Source organism: Acinonyx jubatus, chromosome A2 (genome assembly GCF_027475565.1).
Source record: "Acinonyx jubatus isolate Ajub_Pintada_27869175 chromosome A2, VMU_Ajub_asm_v1.0, whole genome shotgun sequence".
Taxonomy (NCBI): domain Eukaryota; kingdom Metazoa; phylum Chordata; class Mammalia; order Carnivora; family Felidae; genus Acinonyx; species Acinonyx jubatus.
Genome location: NC_069383.1, coordinates 110037492 through 110060628, shown reverse-complemented (window position 1 = coordinate 110060628; position 23137 = coordinate 110037492). Strand labels below are relative to the sequence as shown.

Genomic DNA, 23137 nt, shown 5'->3' with positions numbered 1-23137 from the left:
GCCTCAGTCCCCACACTGCAGGGCCCTTCTCCCAGAAAACGGGCACAAACTGCACCAACACCTCATCTCCCGACCTGCATATTTTGTGGGACCTTAGTTCTAGCAGGAGCAGCTGTGCTGGCAGGTCTCATTTCACAAGCAGACCAGTGCACACCTTATTAAAATGCACCCCACCCCTGCTGGGAGCCAAACACTGCCCACAACAGGCAAAAACAGCCTCTGCAGGCAACTGGACTGAAAAAAAGGGAGGGTGCCAGGACTCAACAGCAGGGTATAAACAACACACATAGGAGGCACTCCCTGAAGCGCCAGGTCCCAGGGAACAGGGGACACTGCAGAGCCACTATAGGACTTTTTCTTCATAAGACCATTACCTTCAAGAGCAGGAGAAGTAGCTGACTTTCCTAACACAGAGAAACAGTCACAGAGAGTTAGACAAAATGAGGAGACAGAGAAAGATGCCCCAAATGAAAGAACAGGACCAAACCATAGCAAGAGACATAAGCAAAATGGATAGAAGTAATATGCCTGATAGAGAATTTAAAGTAATGATCGTAAAGATGCTCACTGGAGAAAATAGTGGAGGACTTCAGTGAGATCCTTAACAAAGAGATAAAAAAAGAATCAATCAGAGATGAAGAACAAAATAAGTGAAATTTAAAATACATTTGATGGAATAAATAGGAGGCTAGATGAAGCAGAGGAATGATTTAATAACCTGGAAGACAGTAAAGTAACCAAGATGAGCAAATGAGACAACAAAAATTATGCAAATTGAGAATAGTGTTATGAAACTCAGCAACTCCATCAAGCATAATAACTTTCATATTATAGGGATCTCAGAAGGGGGCACCTGGGTGCTCAGTCAATTAAGCATCTGACTCTTGATTTTGGCTCAAGTCATGATCTCACTGTCATGAGACAGAGCCCCATGTCAGTCTCGGTGCTGGGCATGGAGCCTGCTTAAGATTCTCTTTCTCCCTCTCTCTCTGCCCCTCCCCAACACGTGCTCTCTCAAAAACAAACAAAATTTTTAATAAAATATAAGGATCCCAAAAGAAGAAGAGAGAGAAAAGAGATCAGAAAGTTTATTTGAAGGGGGGCCTGGGTGGCTCTGGCGGTTAACCAACCGACTTCAGCTCAGGTCATGATCTCGCAGTTTGTGAGTTTGAGCCTCTGCACTGACAGCTCAGAGCCTGGAGCCCATTTCAGATTCTGTGTCTCCCTCTCTCTGCCACTGCCCCACTCATGCTCTGTCTCTCTTCCTTCGAAAATTAACAAACATTAAAAAAGAAGAGCCCATGCACCAAAAACCATAAAATACCTAAGAATAAATCTAACCAAAGAGGTGAAAAATCTATACACTGAAAACTATAGAAAACTTATGAAAGAAAATGAAGAAGACACAAAAAAATGGAAAAAGATTCCATGCTCCTGGATAGGAAGAACAAATATTGTTAAAATGCCAATACTACCCAAAGCAATCTACATATTTGATGCAATCCCTACCAAAATAACACCAGCATTCTTCACAGAGCTGGAACAAACAATCTTAAAATTTTTATGGAATCAGAAAAGACGCCAAATAGCCAAAGCAATCTTGAAAAAGAAAACCAACGCAGGAGGCATCTCAATCCCGGACTTCAAGCTGTATTACAAAGCTGTAACCATGAAGACAGTATGGTACTGGCACAGAACAGACACTCAGATCAATGGAACAGAATAGAGAACACATAAATGGACCCACAAATGTATGGCCAACTAATCTTTGACAAAGCAGGAGAGAATATCCAATGGAATCAAGACAGTCTCTTCAGCAAGTGGTACTGGGAAAACTGGACACACTGACATGCAGAAAAAATGAACCTGGAGCACTTTCTTACACATACACAAAAATAAACTCAAATTGGATGAAAGACCTAAATGTAAGGCAGGAAGCCATCAAAATCCTCAAGGAGAAAGCAGGCAAAAACTTCTTTGATCGTAGCTTCAGCAATTTCTTTTTAAATATTTCTTTTAATGTTTTTTTTATTTATTTTTGAGACAGAGAGAGACAGAGCATGAGCAGGGGAGGGGCAGAGAGAGAGACACACACAGAATCCAAAGCAGGCTCCAGGCTCTGAGCTGTCAGCACAGAGCCCAACGCGGGGCTCGAACTCATGGAATGTGAGATCATGACCTGAACTGAAGTCAGATGCCCAACCTACTGAGCCACCCAGGCGCCCCTAGCTGCAGCAACTTCTTAACACGTCTCCAGACGCAAGGGAAACAAAAGCAAAAATGAACTACTGGGACCTCATCAAAATTAAAAGCTTCTGCACAGTAAAGAAACAATCAGCAAAACTAAAAGGCAAGTGACAGAATGGGAGAAGATATTTGTAAACAACATGGCAGAGAAAGGGTCAGTATCCAAAATCTATAAAGACCTTATCCAACTCAACACCCAAAAAACAAATAAGCCAGTGAAGAAATGGGCAAAAGACAGGAATAGACACTTCTCCAAAGAAGACATCCAGATGGCCAACCGACACATGAAAAAATGCTCAACATCACTCATCATCAAGCAAACAAAAATCAAAACCACAATGAGATACTACCTCACACCTGTCAGAATGGCTAACATTAACAACTCAGGCAACAACAGATGTTGGCGAGGATGCAGAGAGACAGGATCCCTTTTGCACTGCTGGTGGGAATGCAAACTGGGGCAGCCACTCTGGAAAACAGTATGGAGGGTCCTCAAAAATTAAAAATAGAACTACCCTACGACCCAACAATTTCACTACTAGGCATTTATCCACGGGATACAGTTATGCTGTTTCAAAGGGCCACATGTGCCCCCATGTTTATAGCAGCACTATCAACAATAGCCAAAGTATGGAAAGAGCCCAAGTGTCCACTGATGGATGAATGGATAAAGAAGATGTGGTATATAGATACAATGGAGTATCACTCAGCAATCAAAAAGAATGAAATCTTGCCATTTACAACTACGTGGATGGAACTAGAGGGTATTATGCTAAGTGAAATTAGTCAGAGAAAGACAAATATCATATGACTTCACTCATATGAGGACTTTAAGACACAGAACAGATGAACACAAGGGAAGGGAAGCAAAAATATAAAAACAGGGAGGGGGACAAAACACAAGAGACTCTCAAATGTGGAGAACAGACAGAGGGTTACTGGAGGGGGTGTGGGAGGGGGTGGGGGGGATGGGCTAAGTGGGTAAGGGGCACTAAGGAATCTTCCCCTGAAATCATTGTTGCACTATATGCTAACTAACTTGGATATAATTTTTTTAATTAAATTAAATTAAAAATAGCCTATAAGGCTACCAGCAAACTTTTCAGCAGAAACTTTACAGGTCAGAAAGGAGTGGCATGATATCTTCAAAGTGCTGAAAGGGAAAAAGCTGCAGCCAAGAATACTCTATCCAGCTAGTCTATCATTCAGAATAGAAGGACAGATAAAGAGTTTCTCAGACAAACAAAAACTAAAGGAGTTCATGACCACTAAACCAGCCCTGCAAGAAATATTAACAGGAAATCTTTTTTCTTTATTTTTTTAATGTTTATTTGTTTTTGAGAGAGAGAAAGAGAGACAGAGTGCAAGTGGGGGAGGGCAGAGAAAGAGGGACACACAGACATAGAATTCAAAGCAGGCACCAGGCTCTGAGATGTCAGCATAGAGCCCAATGCAGGGCTCGAACCCATGAACCGTGAGATCATGACCTGAACCGAAGTCAGATGCTTAACCAACTGAGCCACCCACGCGCCCCTTAATGGGAACTCTTTGAGTCTAATGGAAAGAATACAGGTGAGAGTATGAAAAATAAAAACTACACAAGCATTAAAAATAAGTATTTCTTTGAATATGAGTCAAGGGACTCATAAAGTAAAAGGATGTAAAATATGACATCATATGACACTAAAACATGGGAGGGAAGAGGAGTAAAGAATGGGTTCAAACATATGCAACCATCAATTTAACATAGACTGCTCTATGCAGAAGATGTTATATACAAATATAATAGTAACCACAATAAATATGCAAAGAATAAAAAAAAGAAATCCAAATATATCACTAAAGAAAACTATCAAACCATGAAAGAGAGAAAGAGAAGAAAGGATCAGGGAAAATCTTCAGAAACAACCATAAAACAAGTAATAAAAAGGCAACAAATACATAACTATCAATAATTACTCTGAATGTAAATGGACTAAATGCTCCAATCAAAAGACATAGGGTGTGGGGCGCCTGGTGGCTCAGTCAGTTAAGTGTCCAACTTCGGCTCGGGTCACGACCTCACAATTTGTGAGTCCGAACTCCACACTGCTGTCAGTGCAGAGCCCACTTTGGATCCTCTGCCCCCATCTCTCTCTGCCCCTCCCCTGTGTGTGCTCTCTCTCTCAAAAATAAGTAAATATTTAAAAATTTAAAAAAACCTTCTCCAGAATAGATTACATATTAGGCCACAAGACAAACCTCGAGAATACTGAAGTCATAACATGCACCTTTTCTGATCACAACACTATGAAACTAGAAGTCAATCACCAGAAAAAACCTGGAAAGATCACAAATACATGGAGGTTAAATAACATGCTAGTAAACAATGAATGGGCCACCAGGAAATAAAATAAGAAATTTTAAAAAAATACATGGAAACAAATGAAAATGAAAACACAAAGCTCAAAACCTTTGGGACACAACAAAGGTGGTTCTAGGAAAGATGTTTATAGCAATACGGACTTATCTCAAGAAACAAAAAAATCTCAAATAAACAACTTAACCTTACACCTAAAGGAGCTAGAAAAAGAATAACAAAACCTAAAACCAGCAGAAGGAAGGAAACAACAAAGATTAGAAAAGAAAAGTGATACAGAAACTAAAACAAACAATAGAACAGATCAATGAAACAAGGAGCTGGTTCTTCAAAAATAATAAATAAAATTGATAAGCTTCTAGCCAGACTTATCAACAACAACAAAAAAGTGGAAAGGAGCCAAGAAAATAAAAACATATAAAAGAGAAGAGAGATAAAAATAAAAAATTAAATTAAAAAAGAGAGCAGGGATAACAACAAACACCACAGAAATACAAACAATTATAAGAGAATGTTATAAAAAACTACACGCCCACAAATCGGACAACTTAGAAGAAATGGATAAATTCCTAGAAACATATAACCTACCAAAACTGAATCAGGAAGAAATAGAATTTGAACAGATTGATTACCAGGAAAGAAATTGAATTGGTAGTCACAAAACTCCCAACAAACGAAATATCCAGGACCATTTGCTTCACAGGTGAATTCTATCAAACATTTAAAGAAGAGTTAATACTCCACACCCGAAAACAAATAACCCAGTGAAGAAATGGGCAGAAAACATGAATAGACACTTCTCTAAAGAAGACATCCAGATGGCCAACAGGCACATGAAAAGATGCTCAACGTCGCTCCTCATCAGGGAAATACAAATCAAAACCACACTCAGATATCACCTCATGCCAGTCAGAGTGGCCAAAATGAACAAATCAGGAGACTATAGATACTGGAGAGGATGTGGAGAAACGGGAACCCTCTTGCACTGTTGGTGGGAATGCAAATTGGTGCAGCCACTCTGGAAAACAGTGTGGAGGTTCCTCAGAAAATTAAAAATAGACCTACCCTATGACCCAGCAATAGCACTGCTAGGAATTTACCCAAGGGATACAGGAGTGCTGATGCATAGGGGCACTTGTACCCCAATGTTTATAGCAGCACTCTCAACAATAGCCAAAATGTGGAAAGAGCCTAAATGTCCATCAATTGATGAATGGATAAAGAAATTGTGGTTTATATACACAATGGAGTACTATGTGGCAATGAGAAAGAATGAAATATGGCCCTTTGTAGCAACGTGGATGGAACTGGAGAGTGTGATGCTAAGTGAAATAAGCCATACAGAGAAAGACAGATATCATATGTTTTCACTCTTACGTGGATCCTGAGAAACTTAACAGGAACCCATGGGGGAGGGGAAGAAAAAAAAAAGAGAGGTTAGAGTGGGAGAGAGCCAAAGCATAAGAGACTCTTAAAAACTGAGAACACAATGTGGACTTTTCAGTAAAATAAATAAATAAATACATACATACATACATACATACATACATACATACATACTGAGAACAAACTGAGGGCTGATGGGGGGTGGGAGGGAGGGAGGGTTGGTGATGGGTATTGAAGAGGGCACCTTTTGGGATGAGCACTGGGTGTTGTATGGAAACCAATTTAACAATAAATTTCTTATATTGAAAAAAAATAATGAAGAGTTAATACCTATTATTCTCAAACTATTTCCAAGAATAGAAAAGAAAGGAAAACTTCCAAATTCATTCCATCAGGCCAGCATTACTCTGATACCCAAATCAGATAAAGACATCACAAAAAAAGAACTATAGGCCACTCTCATTGGTGAACACAGATGCAAAAATCCTCAACAAAATAATAGCAAACCAAATCCAACAATACATTTAAAAAATTTTTTCACCATGATCAAGTGGAATTTATTTCTGATTTGTAAGCGTAGTTCAATATTTGCAAATCCATCAACATGATGCATCACATCAATAGGAGAAATGATAAGAACCATATGATCATTTCCACAGAGGCAGAAAAATCATTTAACGAAGTATGACATTTATTCATGATAAAAAAAAAAACCTCAACAAAGTAGGTTTAGAGGGGAAATACCTCAACATAATAAAGGCCTTCTATGAAAAACCAAGAGCTAATATCATTGCCAATGGTGAAAAACCAAGAGCCTTTTCCGTAAGGTCAGGACCAAGACAAGGATGCCCACTCTCACCACTTCTTAAATGACAAATGACAATCAACAGATGCTAACACCAAATGACACCTCTTGGAATTACCGGACAAGAATTTTAAAGCAAGTATGAACATTACTGAATCAAATGGAAAAAAAATTTTTTTTAAGTCTCAGCAAAGAAATAAAGAAGAACCAAATGAAATTTTTTATTTTTTTAAGTAGGCCTCCCACCCAGCACGGAGCCCAATGTGAGGCTTGAACTCATGACCCTGAAACCAAGACCTATGCTGAGATCCAGAGTTGGAGGCTTAATTGACTGAGCCACCCAGGCACCACCCAAATGGAAATTTTAGAATTGAAAAATACAATAACTAATATTTTAAAACTCAATGGATGGGCTCAATAACAGAATGGAAAGGACAGAGAAAAGATCTGGTGAACTTGAAGATAAAACTATATACATTATCCAATCTGAAGAACATAGAGGAAAAATAAGCTAAAAACAAATGAGCTAAAACTTCAGGGACCTGTGGGGACTATAACAAAAGAACTAACCTTCGTGTCATTGGAGTCCTAGAAGGAGAGAAGAACAAGGGTAGTGCTAAAATGTATTTAAAGAAATAATGGCTGGAATGGGAGGAGGGTTAAGATGGCAGAGGAGTAGGGCAACCCTAAGCTTGCCTCCCCACACCCCAAACAGCTAGATAAATATCAAATCATTCTGAACACCCAAGAAATTGATGGAAAGTCTTAGAGAACAAAGCTACACATTTACAAACAGAAAAAATGACCCGTGGAAGGTAGGAAGTGCAGACTTGATTTGTGGTAGAAAAGAGCCCCAGGTGCTGTGGTGGGAAGGGAGCCCTCAATGCGGAGAGAGTAGCTAGAGAGAGACAGAGAGAAACGATGGGTAAAAAAAGAGTGAAAATGTGCATGGGGATTGCACAAGAAAACTGCTCCCCAAAACCACTGACAGGAAAAAAGGAGAGGATTTCAGTACTGCCAGTTTTTTTTCAGTTTGTTTATTTATTTTCATAGAAAGAAAGTGCACACGTGAGCAAGGGAGGGGCAGACAGAGATGGAGAGAGAATCCCAAGCACGCTCTGTGCTGTCAGCATGGAGCCCTACGTGGTACTCGATCTCATAAATTGTGAGCTCATGACCTGAGCCAAAATCAAGAGTTGGATGTTCAACCAACTGATGCAACCCAGGTGCCCAACAATATCACCAGTTCTTATAAACAGCAGAGCACGCAGAGTCTGAAATTTCGGACTTCAGCCCCTGGTGATGCTACAGCAAGGAAGTGGGGTGGAGCCTTAGGAGCAGGCAGCACATCTAAAGATCCCCTGGGTCACATGGGGAAAAGCAGTTCCCCAGCTTGGAGTGCATCTGGTAGAGGTGATATGGCCTCTCCATGGTTAAAAGACCTGGTGGGCACCATAGAGCTGCCCCGTTCACCAGTATAGGAACAAAGACACCAGCTGAGGGCAGCAAACCCTGGCACCAGCTGTGTGTTGCAATTTACCATAAATACTGAGCCACTACTGCTGCACAATCACACAAATGTTTTCTGGGACAAGCTGGCACCAGCCACAGCACAGAGAGATCCTCCCCCAGAGGATTAGTGCTGGTCTGAAGTGTGGGGATCTCTGAAAGTGTGGGGTTTTGAAACACAGCCATACCTGAGAGATAAGACACAGAAGGGCAGCAGCACCTGGCAGGCAGACAGCTTGGACACAGACAGGGTGAAGGTGGGGATCTAACAAAAGCTGGAGATACAGGAAGGATGACTGATGCGTGTCTGTGAGGGTATGGACCTTCCACTCCAGAGACTAGAGAGAAGGCTGAAGTCATTTTCACCCCTAGCCCACCAGCACTGACTGACTTCAGTGAGCTAAACAGCACCACCAAGTGGAGAACGGAGCCATTACACCAAGCCGTGCCCACTCCTCCCTCCAGGCACATCTCCAATAGGGCAAGTCCACCTGAGAATCAGAACAGCAGTCCCCTCCCCAGAAGACCAGCACAAACCCCTTGCCCACACCAAGTCTACTGATCATAGAGTGCTGCAAAGCTTCAGTTCTAGGGGAAACAGGATCTAGCTTCCTTCAGGTTTTTGGTTGGTTGATTGGTTGGCTGATTCTGTTTTTGTTTTGCTTTGTTTTTCTTGGATACAGAAAGAGCAAGTTTTGTTTATTTACTTATTTTTTAATTTTTGTCTTTTTTTTCCTATCAAGCTTCTCTTAACAAGCAGACCAAAGCATACCTAGAATCTAGCTTTCTTTATTTTATTTAAAAATTTTTTAAATTTAAATTAAATTTAATTTTTCCTCCAAAATGACAAGATGGAAGAATTAATCCCAAAAGAAAGAAGGAATAAATGATGGTCAGGGATTTAATCAATACAGATATAAGTAAAATGTCTGAATCAGAATGTAAAACAATTATAAGGATTCTAGCTGGGCTTGAAAAAACAACAACAACAACGACACTAGAGAATCCCTTATTGCAGAGATAAAACAGCAAAAATCTAGTCAGACCAAAATTTAAAATGCCATAACCGAGATGCAAATCTGAGTGTATGCCATGCCAGCGTGGATGGATGAAGCAGAGGAACAAATTAGTGATACAGACAACAAAATTATGAAACACAATGAAGCTGAAAAAAAGTGGTAATGGATCAGAAGGTAGACTTAGGGAATTCAGTGACTTATTAAAACAGAATAACACTCATATCATAGAAATCCCAGAAGATGGAGAGAAAAAGGGACAGAAGATTTATTTGAATAAACTACAGCTGAAAACTTCCCTAATCTGGGGAAGAATGCAAACATCAAAATCCAAGAAGTACAGAGAACTCCCATTAAATTCAACAAAGGCTGGCCATCACCAAGGCATATCATAGTAAAATTCACAAAATACACAGACAAGGAAAGAATCCTGAGGGCAGCAAGGGGAAAAAAGTCCTTAATGTACAAGGGAAGACAGATCAGGTTCTCAGCAGATCTGTCCACAGAAACTTGGTACACCAGAAGGGAATGACAGGATATATTCAACATGCTAAATGGGGAAAATACGCAGCCAAGAATACTTTACCTAGCAAGGTAGTCATTCACAATAGAAGGAGAGATAGATTTCCCCAAACAAAAACTAAGGGGTTTGTGACCATTAAACTAGCCTTGCAAAAAATATTAAGGGGGACTCTGAGTGGGGAGAAAAAGACCAAAAGCAACAAAGACTAGAAAGAAACAGAGAACATCACCAGAAACACCAAGTATACAGATAACACAATGGCACTAAACTCATATCTTTCAATAATCCCTCTGAATGTAAATGCTCCAATCAAAACACATAGGGTATCAGAATGGATAAAAACACAAGATCCATCTATATGCTACCTACAAGATACTCATTTTAGACCTAAAGACACCTGCAGATTGAAAGTGAAGGGATGAAAACCATCTATCATGAGAATGGACACCAAAAGAAAGCCAGAGTAACCATATACTTATATCAGATAAACTTTTAAAAAATGGGAAAAAAAAACCTAGTTTATTTATTTTGAGAGCGAGAGAGTGAAGGAGGAGCAGAGAGAGAGAAAGGGGGAGAGAGAGAGAGAGAGAATTAATCCCAAGTATGCTCCACATTGTCAGCACAGAGCTGAAAGTGGAGCTCGAATTCACGAACCATGAGATCATGACCTGAGCCAAAACTAAGAGCTGGGCACTTAACCGACTGAGCCACCCAGGCACCCCTAAACTAGATTTTAAACCAAAGACTGTAACAAGAGATAAAGAAGAGCATTATATCATAATTAAGGGGTCTACCCATCAATATCTAACCATTATAAATATTTGTACCCCCAACCTGAAAGCACCCAAATATATAAATCAATTAACAACAAACATAAAGAAACTCACTGATGATAATACAATAATACAATAGTAGGGGACTTTAACACCCCACTTACATCAATGGACAGATCATCTAAGCAGAAGATCAACAGGAAAACAATGGCATTGAATGACACACTGGACTGGATGTACTTAACAGATATATTCAGAACATTCTATCCTAAAGCAGAAGAATTCACATTCTTTTAGAATGCACATGGAACATTCTCCAGAATAGATTACATACTGGGTCACAAATCAGCCCTCAACAAGTACAAAAAGATTGAGATTATACCATGCATATTAAAAAAAAATTTTTATTACGTTTCTTTATTTTTGAGAGGCAGAGAGACAGAGCATGAGCGGGGGAGGGGCAGAGAGAGGGAGAGACACAGAATCGGAAGCAGGCTCCAGGCTCTGAGCTGTCAGCACAGAGCCCGACGCGGGGCTCGAACCCACGAACCATGAGATCATGACCTGAGCCTAAGTCAGACACTCAACCGACTGAGCCACCCAGGCATCCTGACCATGCATATTTTCATACCACAATGCTATGAAACTTGAAGTCAACCACAAGAAAAAAAAATCGGAAAGACCACAAATACATGGAGGCTAAAGAACATCCTACTAGAGAATGAATGGGTTAACTAGGAAATTAAAGAAGAAATAAAAAAGTATACGGAAGCAAATGAAAATGAAAACACAAGTCCAAAAACCTTTGGGATGCAGCAAAGACAGTCCTAAAAGGGAAATATATTGCACTACAGGTTTACCTCAAGAGCAAGAAAAGTCTCAAATACCTAATACTTTAGGTGTAACCTAAATTTACACCTAAAGGAGCTAGAAAAGGAAGAGCAAATAAAGCCTAAAGCCAGCAGAAGAGCAGAAACAAATGATATAGATACAATAAACCCCAGTAGACTGGATCAACAAAACTAAGAGCTGGTTCTTTGAAAGAATTAATAACATTGATAAGTTCCTAGCAAGACTTATCAAAAAGAAAAGATAAATAACCCAATAAAATCACAAGTGAAAGGGGAGAGATCACAACCAACACCACAGAAATATAAACAATTACAAGAGAATTTTATGAAAAATTATATGCCAAGAAACTGGGCAATCTGTGGAAGAAATGGATAAATTTATAGAAACACACAAACTACCAAAACTGAAACAGGAAGAAGTAGAACACTTGAACAGACACATAACCAGAAAAGAAATGAAAATTGTAATCAAAAATCTCCAAACAAACCAAACTCCAGGGCCAGATGGCTTCCCAAGAGAACTCTACCAGACATTTAAAGAGGATTTAAGGGGCGCCTGGGTGGTTCAGTCGGCTAAGCATCCGACTTCGGCTCAGGTCATGATCTCACAGCTTGTGGGTTCGAGCCCCACGTCGGGCTCTGTGCTGACTGCTCAGAGCCTGGAGCCTGTTTCAGATTCTGTGTCTCCCTCTCTCTCTGCCCCTCCCCCGTTCATGCTCTGTCTCTCTCTGTCTCAAAAATAAATAAATGTTAAAAAAAAAATTTAAAGAGGATTTAATACGTATCCTTCTCAAATTGTTCCAAAAGAATAGAAATGAAAGGAAAACTTCCAAATTCATTCTACAAGGCCAGCATTACCTTGCTTCCAAAACCAGATGACCCCAATAAAAAGGAGATTTACAGACCAACATGGATGATGAACATGGATGAAAAAAATTCTCAACAAGATACTAGCAAATTGAATAAACAGTAAATTAAAAGAATTATTCACCATGATCAAGTGGGATTTATTCCTGGGCTGCAGGGCTGGTTCGATATTTGCAAATCAATCAATGTGATATAACCTCATTAATAAAAGAAAGGATAAGAACCATATGATCCTCTCTATAGATGCAGAAAAAGCATTTGACAAAATCCAGCATCCTTTCTTAATTAAAATGCCCATCAAAGTAGGGACTGGTGGAACATACCTCAACATCATAAAGACCATATACAAAAGACCCACAGCTCATATAATCTTCAATGAGGAAAAACTGAGAGCCTTTCCCCTATAGTCAGAAACAATACAAGGATGTCCACTCTCACCATTACTATTTAATACAGTAGTGAAAGTCTTAGCCTCAGCAATTAGACAACAAAAAGAAATAAAAGGTATCCAAATGGGCAAGGAAGAAGTCAAACTTCGACTATTTGCAGATGACATGATACTCTATGTAGAAAACCTGAAACATTCCACCAAAAGATTGCTAGAATACATGAATTCAGCAAAGCTGCAGGATATAAAAGTCAATATACAGAAATCTGTTACATTTCTATACATCAATAACAAAGCAGCAAAGAAACCAAGGAATCAATTCCATCTGCAACCGCACCAAAAACAATTAGATATCTAGGAATAAACCTAATCACTTATGAATAGGAATTCAGTAGGACTTAGGAATAAATCCAGAACACTTATGAATGAAATTGAAAAGGACACAAAGAAATGGAAAAGCACTCCATGCTCATGGATTGGAAGAACAAACACTGTTAAAATGTCTATACTACCCAAAGCAATCTACCCATTTAATACAATCCCCATCAAAATACCACCAGGGTTTCTCACAGAGCTAGAACAAACAATCCTAAAATTTGTGTAGAACCACAAAAGACCCCAAGGAGCCAAAGCAATCCTAAAAAAGAAAAACAAAAGCATCACAATCGCAGACTTCAAGCTATATTATAAAGCTGTAATCATCAATACAGTATAATACTGGCACAAAAACAGACACTAAGATCAATGAAACAGAATAGAAAACCCAGAAATGGACCTGCAACTATATGGTCAACTAATCTTCAAAAAAGCAGGAAAGCACATCCAATAGAAAAAAAGACAGTCTCTTCAACAAATGGTGTTGGGAAAACTGGAGACCAATATGCAAAAGAATGAAACTGGACCACTTTCTTACACCATACACAAAAATTAATTCAAAATGGATGAAAGACCTAAATGTGAGACAGGAAACCATCAAAATCCTAGAGGAGAACACAGGCAGCAACCTCTCTGACCTTGGCCATAGCAACTTCTTATGAGACATGCCACTGGAGGCAAGGGAAACAAAAGAAAAAATGGAAGTATTGGGACCTCATCAAGGTAACAAGTTTCTGCACAGCAAAGGAAACAATCAACAAAACGAAAAGGCAGCCTACAGAGTGGGAGATGATATTTGCAAATGACATATCTGATAAGGGTTAGTATCCAAAATCTATACAGAACTTATCAAACTCAACACCCAAAGAGCAAATAATCCAGTTAAGAAATGGGCAAAAGATATGAATAGACATTTATTCAAAGAAGACATCCAGATGGCTAACAGACACAGGAAAAAATGCTCAACATTACTCATCATCGGGAAAATGCAAGTCAAAACCATGATGAGATACCATCTCATATTTGTCAGAATGGCTAAAATTAACAACACAAGAACAAAATGGTGTTGGTGAGGATGTGGAGAAAGGGGAGTACTCTTGCACTGTTGGTGGGAATGCAAATTGGTGCAGCTACTCTGGAGAACAGTATGGAGGTTCCTTAAAAAACTAAAGAGAACCATACAAGAGACCCAGCAATTGCTCTACTGGGTTTTTACCCAAAGGATACAAAAATACAGAATTGAAGGGGTGCATGCACCCCAATGTTTATAAGCAGCATTATCAACAATAGCCATACTACGAAGCCCAAATGTCCATCAACTGATGAATGGATAAAAAAGATGTGGTATACATATACAATGGAATATTAGCCATCAAAAAGAATGAAATCTTGCTATTTGCAACAACATGGATGGAGCTAGAGTGTATTATGCCTTGCAAAATACGTGAGAGAAAGAGAAATACCATACGATTTCATTCATATGTGGAATTTAAGAAAGAAAATAGATAAACATATGAGACGGGGGGAAGAAAGAGAGGGAAACAAACTGTAAGAGACTTTTAAAGATAGAGAACTGAGGGTTGTTGGAGGGAGGTGGGTGGGGAGTAGGTTATACAGGTGATAGGTAGTAAGGAGGGCACTAGTTATGATGAGCACTGGTTGTTGTACGTAAGTGATTAATCACTGAATTCTACTCCTGAAACCAATACTGCACTGTTAACTAACTAGAATTTAAATAAAAATTTTAAAAGGAAAAAATAATGAAATAATAGCTGGAATTTCCCCAAATTTGGCAAAAGATGTAAGCCTAAAATTTCCATAAACTGAGTGAATCCATAGGATAAACCCAAAGAAATACACACCGAGTCAAACTTCTGAAAACCAGAGACAAAGAAAAAAAAAAAGTTGAAAGCTACAAGTAATAAATGCCACCCAGCCTATTGGGAAAGACAGTTGATTTCTTACCAAAAAACCATACAGGTCAAAAGGAAGTGGCACAACTTCTTTCAAATGCTCAACCCCCAATTCTAAATCAAGTGAAGTTAGCCTTCAGGAATAGAGGAGAAATAGACATGCTCAGACAAAGAGAAACTAAGAGAATTTGTTGTTATCAGATCTACCCTAAAAGAATTACTAAAGGAATTTCTTGAAACAGAAATATTTTTTTTAAATCTTGGAACATCAAAAAGGAAAAAGAACACTAAAAAGAGCAAACCTATAGATAAATACACTTTTCTTCTCCTCTTGAGTTTTCTAAATTATGTTTGACAATGAATCAAAAAGTATAATATCATCCTGTGGTGTGTATACATATACAATGGAATACTATTCCGCATCAAAAAGAATGAAATCTCGCCATTTGCAACAATGTGGATGGAGCTAGAGTTTTTGCTTATGCTAAGCAAAATAAGTCAGGCAGAGAAAGACAAATATCACATGATTTCATTTATATGGAATTTAAGAAACACAGAGGAACATAGAGTAAGGGAAGGAAAAATAAGATAAAAACAGGGAGGGAGGCAAACCATAGGAGGCTCTTAAATACAGAGAACGGACTGGGGATTGTCAGAGGGGAGGTGGATGGGGGGATGGGCTAAATGGGTGATGAGCATTAAGGAGAGCCCTTGTTGGGATGAACACTGGGTATAATACATAAGTGATGAATCACTGGGTTCTACTCCTGAAACCAATACTACACTGTATGTTAACTAACTTGAGTTTTAAAAAATAAATTAAAAAAAAAGTATAACATCATCTGATGTGGTTCTCAGCCTATAGAGAGGAAATATTTAAGACAATTGTAAATGAGATAGGGTAAACAGATTTGATGAAAGGTAAGGTTTCTACATTTCACTCAAACTGGAAATATGTTGACACCAGTAGGCTGTGATAAGCTAGGTATGCATAATGTAATTCCTGTAGTAACCACTAAAAACCTATATAAAGAGATGCATTCAAAAATGCTGTAGATAATCAAAATAGAGTTCTAGAAAGCTTTCAAATAACCCACCAGAAGGCAAGAAAACAAATAAACAGAAAGCAAATATTAAAATGGCAGACCTAATCTCTAAAATATCAATAATTACACTAAATGTAAATGGTCTAAATAAACCAATTAGAAGAGCTAGTGAATTTAAAAAAAAAAAAAACTGCACTAAACGCAAGGGCATTATGCTGAAGCAGGGGAGCGTATCTCAAAATGTCATACAGTGGATGTTTCCATTTATATAACTGTTCGTTTCCCAGGGCTGCCATAATAAATTACCACAAACTGGGTGGTTTAGCACAACAGAAATTCATTGTCTCACAGTTCCGGAGGCTACAAGTGCAAAATCATGGTGTCAAGAAGGCCATGCTCCCTCTAAAGATGCTAAGGAAAGATTCTTCCCGGTCTCCTCCAGTTTCTGGTAGCCTGACACACTCCCTGGCTTGTGACAGCATAACTCTACTCTTCACATAGCATTCTCCCTATATCTCTTCATATAGTCTTACCTCTATGTCTCTACATCCAAATTTTATAAGGACAGCAGTCATATTGGATTAGGGCCCATCCTCAAGACCTCATTTTAACTTGATTACCTCTGTAAAGGCCCAATTTCCAAATAAAGTCACATTCTGAGTTGCTAGCAGTTAGGTGTTCAACATATCTTTTTGAGGGAACACAATTCAACCCACAAAAATAACATTCTCAAATTGACAAAATTATAGAGATGGAAAACACGTTAGTGGTTAGGGGTGGTGGGAGGTTAAGAAGTGGTTGTGACCATAAAGGGATAGCATGAGAGATCTTTGTGGTGATATAGTAATTCTGTATCTTGAGTGTAATGACAGTTACAAAAATCTACACAAAAGATAAAATGGCATAGAACTACACACACATTTATCAATATCTTGATTTTGATATTACACTATAGTTATATAAGATATAACCACTGGAAAAAAACTGGACGGGGTACCTGGATGATAGTTGGTTAGCATCTAACTTCACCTCAGGTCATGATCTCACAATTCATGGGTTCAAGCCCCACATTAGGCTCTGTGCTGACAGCTCAGAGCCTGGAGCCTGCTTCAGATTCTGTGTCTCCCTCTCTCTCTGCCCTTCCCCCACTCGTTCTCTCCCTCCCTCTCTCTCTCTCAAAAATAAATAATAAACATGAAAAAAACTGGGCAAAGGCTACATAGGATCTCTCTATACTATGGTTGTAACTTAATCTGAACTTTTATTTCAAAATAAAAGTATAATACACAGATGTGGACATGCCCAAGCTAAGATACATAATTAATCAGTTTCAGAAGACAAGAAGAAGATTCTAAGTTAAAAACAACAACAACAACAACAACAACAACACACATTCAGGGGCGCCTGGGTGGCTCAGCCGGTTGAGTGTCTGACTTTGGCTCAGGTCATGATCTCACAGTCTGTGAGTTCAAGCCCCACATCGGGCTCTGTGCTGACAGCTCAGAGCCTGGAGTCTGCTTCAGATTCTGTGTCTTCCTCTCTCTCTGCCCCTCCCTGGCTCATGCTCTGTCTCTTTCTCTCTGTCAAAACTAAATAAATATTTAAAAAAACACATTCAAAGCACATACAAAGGTTCAAATGGAACATAAAAGATGGAAGAAAAATGCCTTCAAAACTCTGAAGGAAAATTAGAATTCTATGCCTAGCTAAACTATAAATCAAGTGTAAGGGTAAAGATATTTTCAGAACATGAGACCTCAAAACAATCACCTCTCAATAACCTGTTCTCAAGAATCTACAGGAAGATGTCTTCCAGCAGCAAAACCAGAAAGCAAACAAATCAAGAGGAAGACAGAATCCAGGAAACAAGGATCCCACCAAGAAAGGAAAAAGGGAACTCCCAGGATAAACATCAGTGCTAAACCTGGTTGGTTCAAAATGAGTGAGCATCTAGGTGAGTGCTGTTACTGTATTCACGAAGCCTGGTGGGTGGGATCTGAAGAGAGGATCACTACCTGCACTTGAAGGACACCTATGGTGCAGCGGGGAGACATCAAGAGTTGGTAGCTCTTAATCCCAGGAACCTAATCTCTCTCATATCTTGCTATGAGATCCTAAATGATTATACATCTCACATAAGGTCACGGTGGGGAAGTAGAGATGACACGGACAACTGGATGAGAAAAAGAGCTCTCAAGTCCGTTTTTCTGGCTCACTCTTACCTCTAGTTCATGGATTGGCACAGGTTGTGATGGAAGGCAGGAAACACACTTGATCTTTATGGTCAAAGGGTTTAAATCCTGCTTTTGCTCCTCAGTCATGATAGGAACTTCTGTTTTAAAACTCAAATAACAATCTAAAATGCTGGCAGACTTCCAACAGCCACAACTCATGACAGTTTGCCATCCTAGGAAGGATATACACAGAGCATTAGACTGTTACTCTTGAAAGCCCCACCACAAATACAGAGGGATCGGGCAACCTGACAAAAGCCAATGATAAATCGCAACTAAAAGAAGAAAACTTAAAAGAAAAAAAAAAGCAAATTGGCAAACACCTACAGGCAGCATAGTATATGTCAGTTTCTCAAACTGAGGTCCCATAGGTCTCCTAAGAGAATTTACTTGTTGTGATTTAATCTTGATCATCACCTTGTAATATCAGCATTTCCTGAATCATCTACAGGAATACCAATGTTTGGGTGGTACCTTCAAGCAGTCTCATGTACTTGGTCTGGGATGTAGCCTCCACACTAGGGTTTTTAAAAACTTCTCAGGCTGGGGCGCTTGAGTGGCTCAGTCGGTTGAGCGACCGACTTCGGCTCAGGTCATGATCTTGCCGTTTGTGGGTTCGAGCCTCGCGTCAGGCTCTGTGCTGACTGCTTGGAGCCTGGAGCCTGCATCGGGTTCTGTGTCTCCCTCTCTCTCTGCCCCTCCCCCACTCACTGTCTCTCAATAATGAGTAAGTGTTAAAATAAATAAATAAATAACTTCTCAGGCCATTTGTGGCTGCTGCAATTTAAACTTAAATATAATTTAAAACACAGTTCCTTCATCACACAGGTCACAATGCAAATGTTCAAGTGGCCACGTGTAGCTAGGAGCCACTGGCCTGGACACCACGGATACAGAACATTTCCATCACTGCAGAAAGCTCCACTAGAGAGTGCTGCTCCAGGCAATTATTTTAGAACACAACACATAATGTCAGTGTCTCTGTGACGGGGCCCAGTGGTGCCACTTTCACTGTCGCAGTCCAGTGAGAAGAGCCTAGATGCTGACGTAGAATATAACTGGTACCTGATCAAGCATGGCGCCCCTTCCCCAATGGCTGCGCGATGGCGCAACTAGGGAAAAGGGTGGGTGAACTGAGCCACCGTGTGGCACACGGGTAGCAGTGAGAATATGTTCTTGCAAAAGGCGTCCCTACATTTTACCAGGTGGAGACATACCGGGGTGGGGGGCGAGGGGAGGGGAAGAGGGAAATCCTCCAATTTAACAAGCAGAGAGGCCTAGGCTTAAATGCCGGATTCGATTCTCAGCAGTCATGAGAGGTACAAGCATAGGTTCTTTGAGGCTTCATGTCCTCATGGGCAAAACAGGCACAGATCCCAGCTTTCTTGGTCAGGAGGGTCAAGAGGGCTCATATATGTGAAGGTGCTGGGGATACCACCCAGCATACAGTGGGTGCTCAAAAAAATCAGTTCTATTCCTTTCACGACACTTGTAAATGCGTTTCCAGGGCACACAAAAACCTGGTCAGTCACACTCAGAAAGAGGAGTCACTTCCAGGAGCCCCTGGGTGGCTCAGTCATTTAGGCTTCTGACTTGGGCTCAGATCACGATCTCACGGTGTGTGAGTGCGAGCCCCGCATTGTCTCTCTACTGTCAGCACAGAGCCCTTTTCAGACCCTCTGTCTCCCTCTCTCACCGCCCCTCCCCCTCCTCAAAAATAAACAAACATTAAAAAAAAAAAAAAACAAAGAGTAAAGAAAGAAAAGAGCAGTCACTTCCAAAACAAGTTATGGGCCCAGCATGTCTGGCCATGTGCACAGGCCATGAGCATGGGGCCGTGTGCAGCTCCAGGGGAGCAGCCCTCAGTGCTCCCACATCTCTTTTTTCAACGGAGCTGACTCATTAAGGCCATAACTAATTATGATTTGTGTTCTAGAACTTTGCAAGCCTCTTCGTAGAAAAAGACTGCCCAGTTTAGAAGAAATCTCCCGTGCAAACATGCACTCAAATCATCATTCAGAAATTTAGGGCAGGGAGAGCCATAATTCCAGGGTAGGGTTTCCCAACCTCAAAACCACAGACACTTGAGGACAGAGAGTTCTCTGTTGTGGGGACCGTCCTGTGTATCGTGGGGCAGTTAACAGCAACCCTCTAACGCTCTGCTCCCACCTGTGACAACGAAAATACATTCTCACACTGTGGGGGGTGGAGTGGGGGGAGGCACACATGCCCAAGCCGAGGAGAGAAAAGGAGTGGGGGAATGAACGCCACACAGTGTGTGCACCGAAACGGCCAGACCTGAGCCTGCATTCATGCCATTTGATCCTGAGAACAGCCCTGTGTGGCCGCCATAATGTCTGCTTTGTAGATAGAGAAACTGAGGTCCAGAAATGGTGAGACGCCATCCGAGGTCTCCTGGCCCATAAGTGGCAGAACCCATGTCCAAGCCAGTCCTGCCTGGCTACGCTTGGCCCCTCCGCTATGCAATAATAGAAAGTTAAAAGCTCATTCCAAACACAGAATCTTTCTAGAATCTTAATGTGTTACTAGCCAACCAGCATTCTTCACTCAGGGATGCAAAGCCTATGGCCTAATTTGAAATTGAAGATGATTACCAAAAATTATCATGCTGGTCTTGGAATAGTCTTATGCTATTATTTTATGGCAAAAACAAACATATAGGGGCACCTGGGTGGCTCAGTCAGTTAAGCATTCAGCTTCATTTCAGGTCATGAGCTCACAGTTCGTGAGTTCAAGCCCCACGTCAGGCTCTGTGCTGACAGCTCAGAGCCAAGAGCCTGCTTTGGATTCTGTGTCCCCTCCGCTCTCTGCCCCTCCTCCATTCACACACTCTCTCTCTCTCAAAAATAAATAAATGTTAAAAAAAATTTTTTTAAATAACTAAAAGTAAAAACTAAAAAGTTAAAGGTATTTCCTCAAACTGTATCAATATCAACCCAAGAGCCTGTGAGAAATGATTTTCCAGTCACTCGACACTGACTTTAGGAGGTAAAACCCCAAGCAGCTGCAAAGGTGGGTTCCATCCCAAGACGGAAGCCTAAATTTCTGAAGATTGACCAGTAGAGGGCGCACATTTACCCTGATGGCCAAAAAAAATTTACAATGAATTAGTCTCGAAAATTACCTTCTCTAAAAGAGAAGGGTTTCCCCCCATATACTATTTCAGAAACGAAGTCACATAATGTTACCCAAAATATATTCTGAGCTTTCCATGAGCACAACCTATGGATATAACATGTCTACTATTTATTATTTAAGCCAGAGAAAGCCTCATTTCTAAATTGTGATAGATCTTACAAAGCAGAAGAATGAAACCCCTGTCCTGCCACTGAGCTCTGTGACCTCAAGTAGGTTGCTCTGACTTCTCTGAGTTTTGGTCCCTCACAGAATAAAGGAGAGCGAGCCCAACACCACAGCTACAAGTTCACCGGGAGGATCAGAGTTTGCCATGAGCAGTAAATGATGGGCCAGGAACACTGGTTCCTTTTCCTCATTTCCTTTACTAGATGTTTTTGTAAAACTCTGCAGGAAGGCGTTTATAAAAAGCAGCATCCTATTTAGAAAACAAAATCAGGGCAGTTATTCTCAGGTTTCTTTGGACTTCGGAATCAGACCTGAGTTCCAATCCTGGCCTCGCCTTTACTTGCTGGTATGATCTCGGACAACCCAGCTGACCTCTCTGCGCCTCTTTTTCCTCCTCTGTCTAATGGAGACACCTCCATTTTGCTGAAATGGCTGTGAGCATGGAAGTAGGTGGCAGAGGAGAGGCTTGGTCAATGCAAGCATCCTGTTTATGGACATTCTAGCCACGTGGGACCAGACAACTAAGAACTGCTGGGAAACAGGTGTAACTACCTGCGAGGAGCGGCATCAGCACCAGTTCGGTAGAGAAAGCTCCGTGCTTCCAGTTTCCTGCCCCCTTGGAGTCATTGTCTTCCACTCGAGATTTCCTCTTTCTCTTCTGGCTCTTCTTTTTCACCTCTGACTCTTTCCTTTTACCTGTAAAATCAAAGGAAGGAAATCAGTGTTAAGAGGAGCACGTATCCAAGCTACCATATATGAATTCTTACACGCTGCAGAGATTCGGAAAGGTTCTGGAACAGGGGCGCCTGGGTGGCTCAGTTGGTTAAGCATCAACTTCAGCTCGGGTTGTGATCTCACAGTTCATGGGTTTGAGCCCCGCATCGGGCTCTGTGCTGACAGCTCAGAGCCTGGAGCCTGCTTTGGATTCTGTGTCTCCCTTTCTCTCTGCCCCTCCTGCACTCATATTCTGTCTCTCTATCAAAAATAAATAAACATGAAAGAAAGAAAGAAAGAAAGAAAGAAAGAAAGAAAGAAAGAAAGAAAGAAAGAAAGAAAGAAAGGTAGGTAGGTAGGTAGGTAGGTTCTGGAAGATCCTTGAAGGCAGAGGCTGTCCTTGGTGCTGCCGTTCCCCAGCAACCAGAAGAGGTGTCTAAATGTAGATAGCAGACCAGTTATCAGTTACATTCAGGAAGAATGTGACCTCCCAGCCTCTCCTACCTAAGAACGTGGGCAGAAGGGGGCTAAGATTGGATGATGACCACAGCACCATCACATACCAAAGTTCTCCCCCAAGTCAGCCTTTAACCACAGTGTAGGGTTGAGGTTTGGGCTTCGGAGTTGAACCACCAAAGTTCCAGAACCAGGTCTCCCCCTCCGTAATCATTCTGAGCCTCGACCTGTAGAATCTGTAGAATGGGAGCTATAGTGCTTACCCTGTAGGGTGTTGAGAAGAGGAAATGAGCAAAGGTACATAAAATACTCAGCTCTGTGCCAAGCTCAGATCCAGGGATTAAAAAGGAG

The 23137-nt window shown here is 40.6% G+C and overlaps 1 protein-coding gene and 1 non-coding gene across 11 annotated transcripts in view; both read right to left on the bottom strand.

Annotated features, from left to right (window-relative positions):
• Window positions 1-23137, bottom strand: part of CFAP92 (cilia and flagella associated protein 92 (putative)) — a 70723-nt gene that overhangs the window by 36423 nt on the left and 11163 nt on the right. For 8 of the 10 annotated variants that reach the window (XM_053218862.1, XM_053218860.1, XM_053218861.1 and 5 more), the window contains exons 7-8: window positions 22169-22312; window positions 18281-18465 (exon numbers count right to left, since the gene is read on the bottom strand). In XM_053218862.1, the coding sequence (XP_053074837.1) occupies window positions 18281-18465; window positions 22169-22312 (329 nt within the window). The remainder of the gene's footprint in view (window positions 1-18280; window positions 18466-22168; window positions 22313-23137) is intronic. The other 2 variants (XR_008296983.1, XR_008296984.1) reach the window with 1 other exon arrangement.
• On the bottom strand, window positions 11140-11224 carry TRNAL-UAG (transfer RNA leucine (anticodon UAG)). Its single transcript has one exon. It is a non-coding gene; the product is annotated as a tRNA-Leu (tRNA).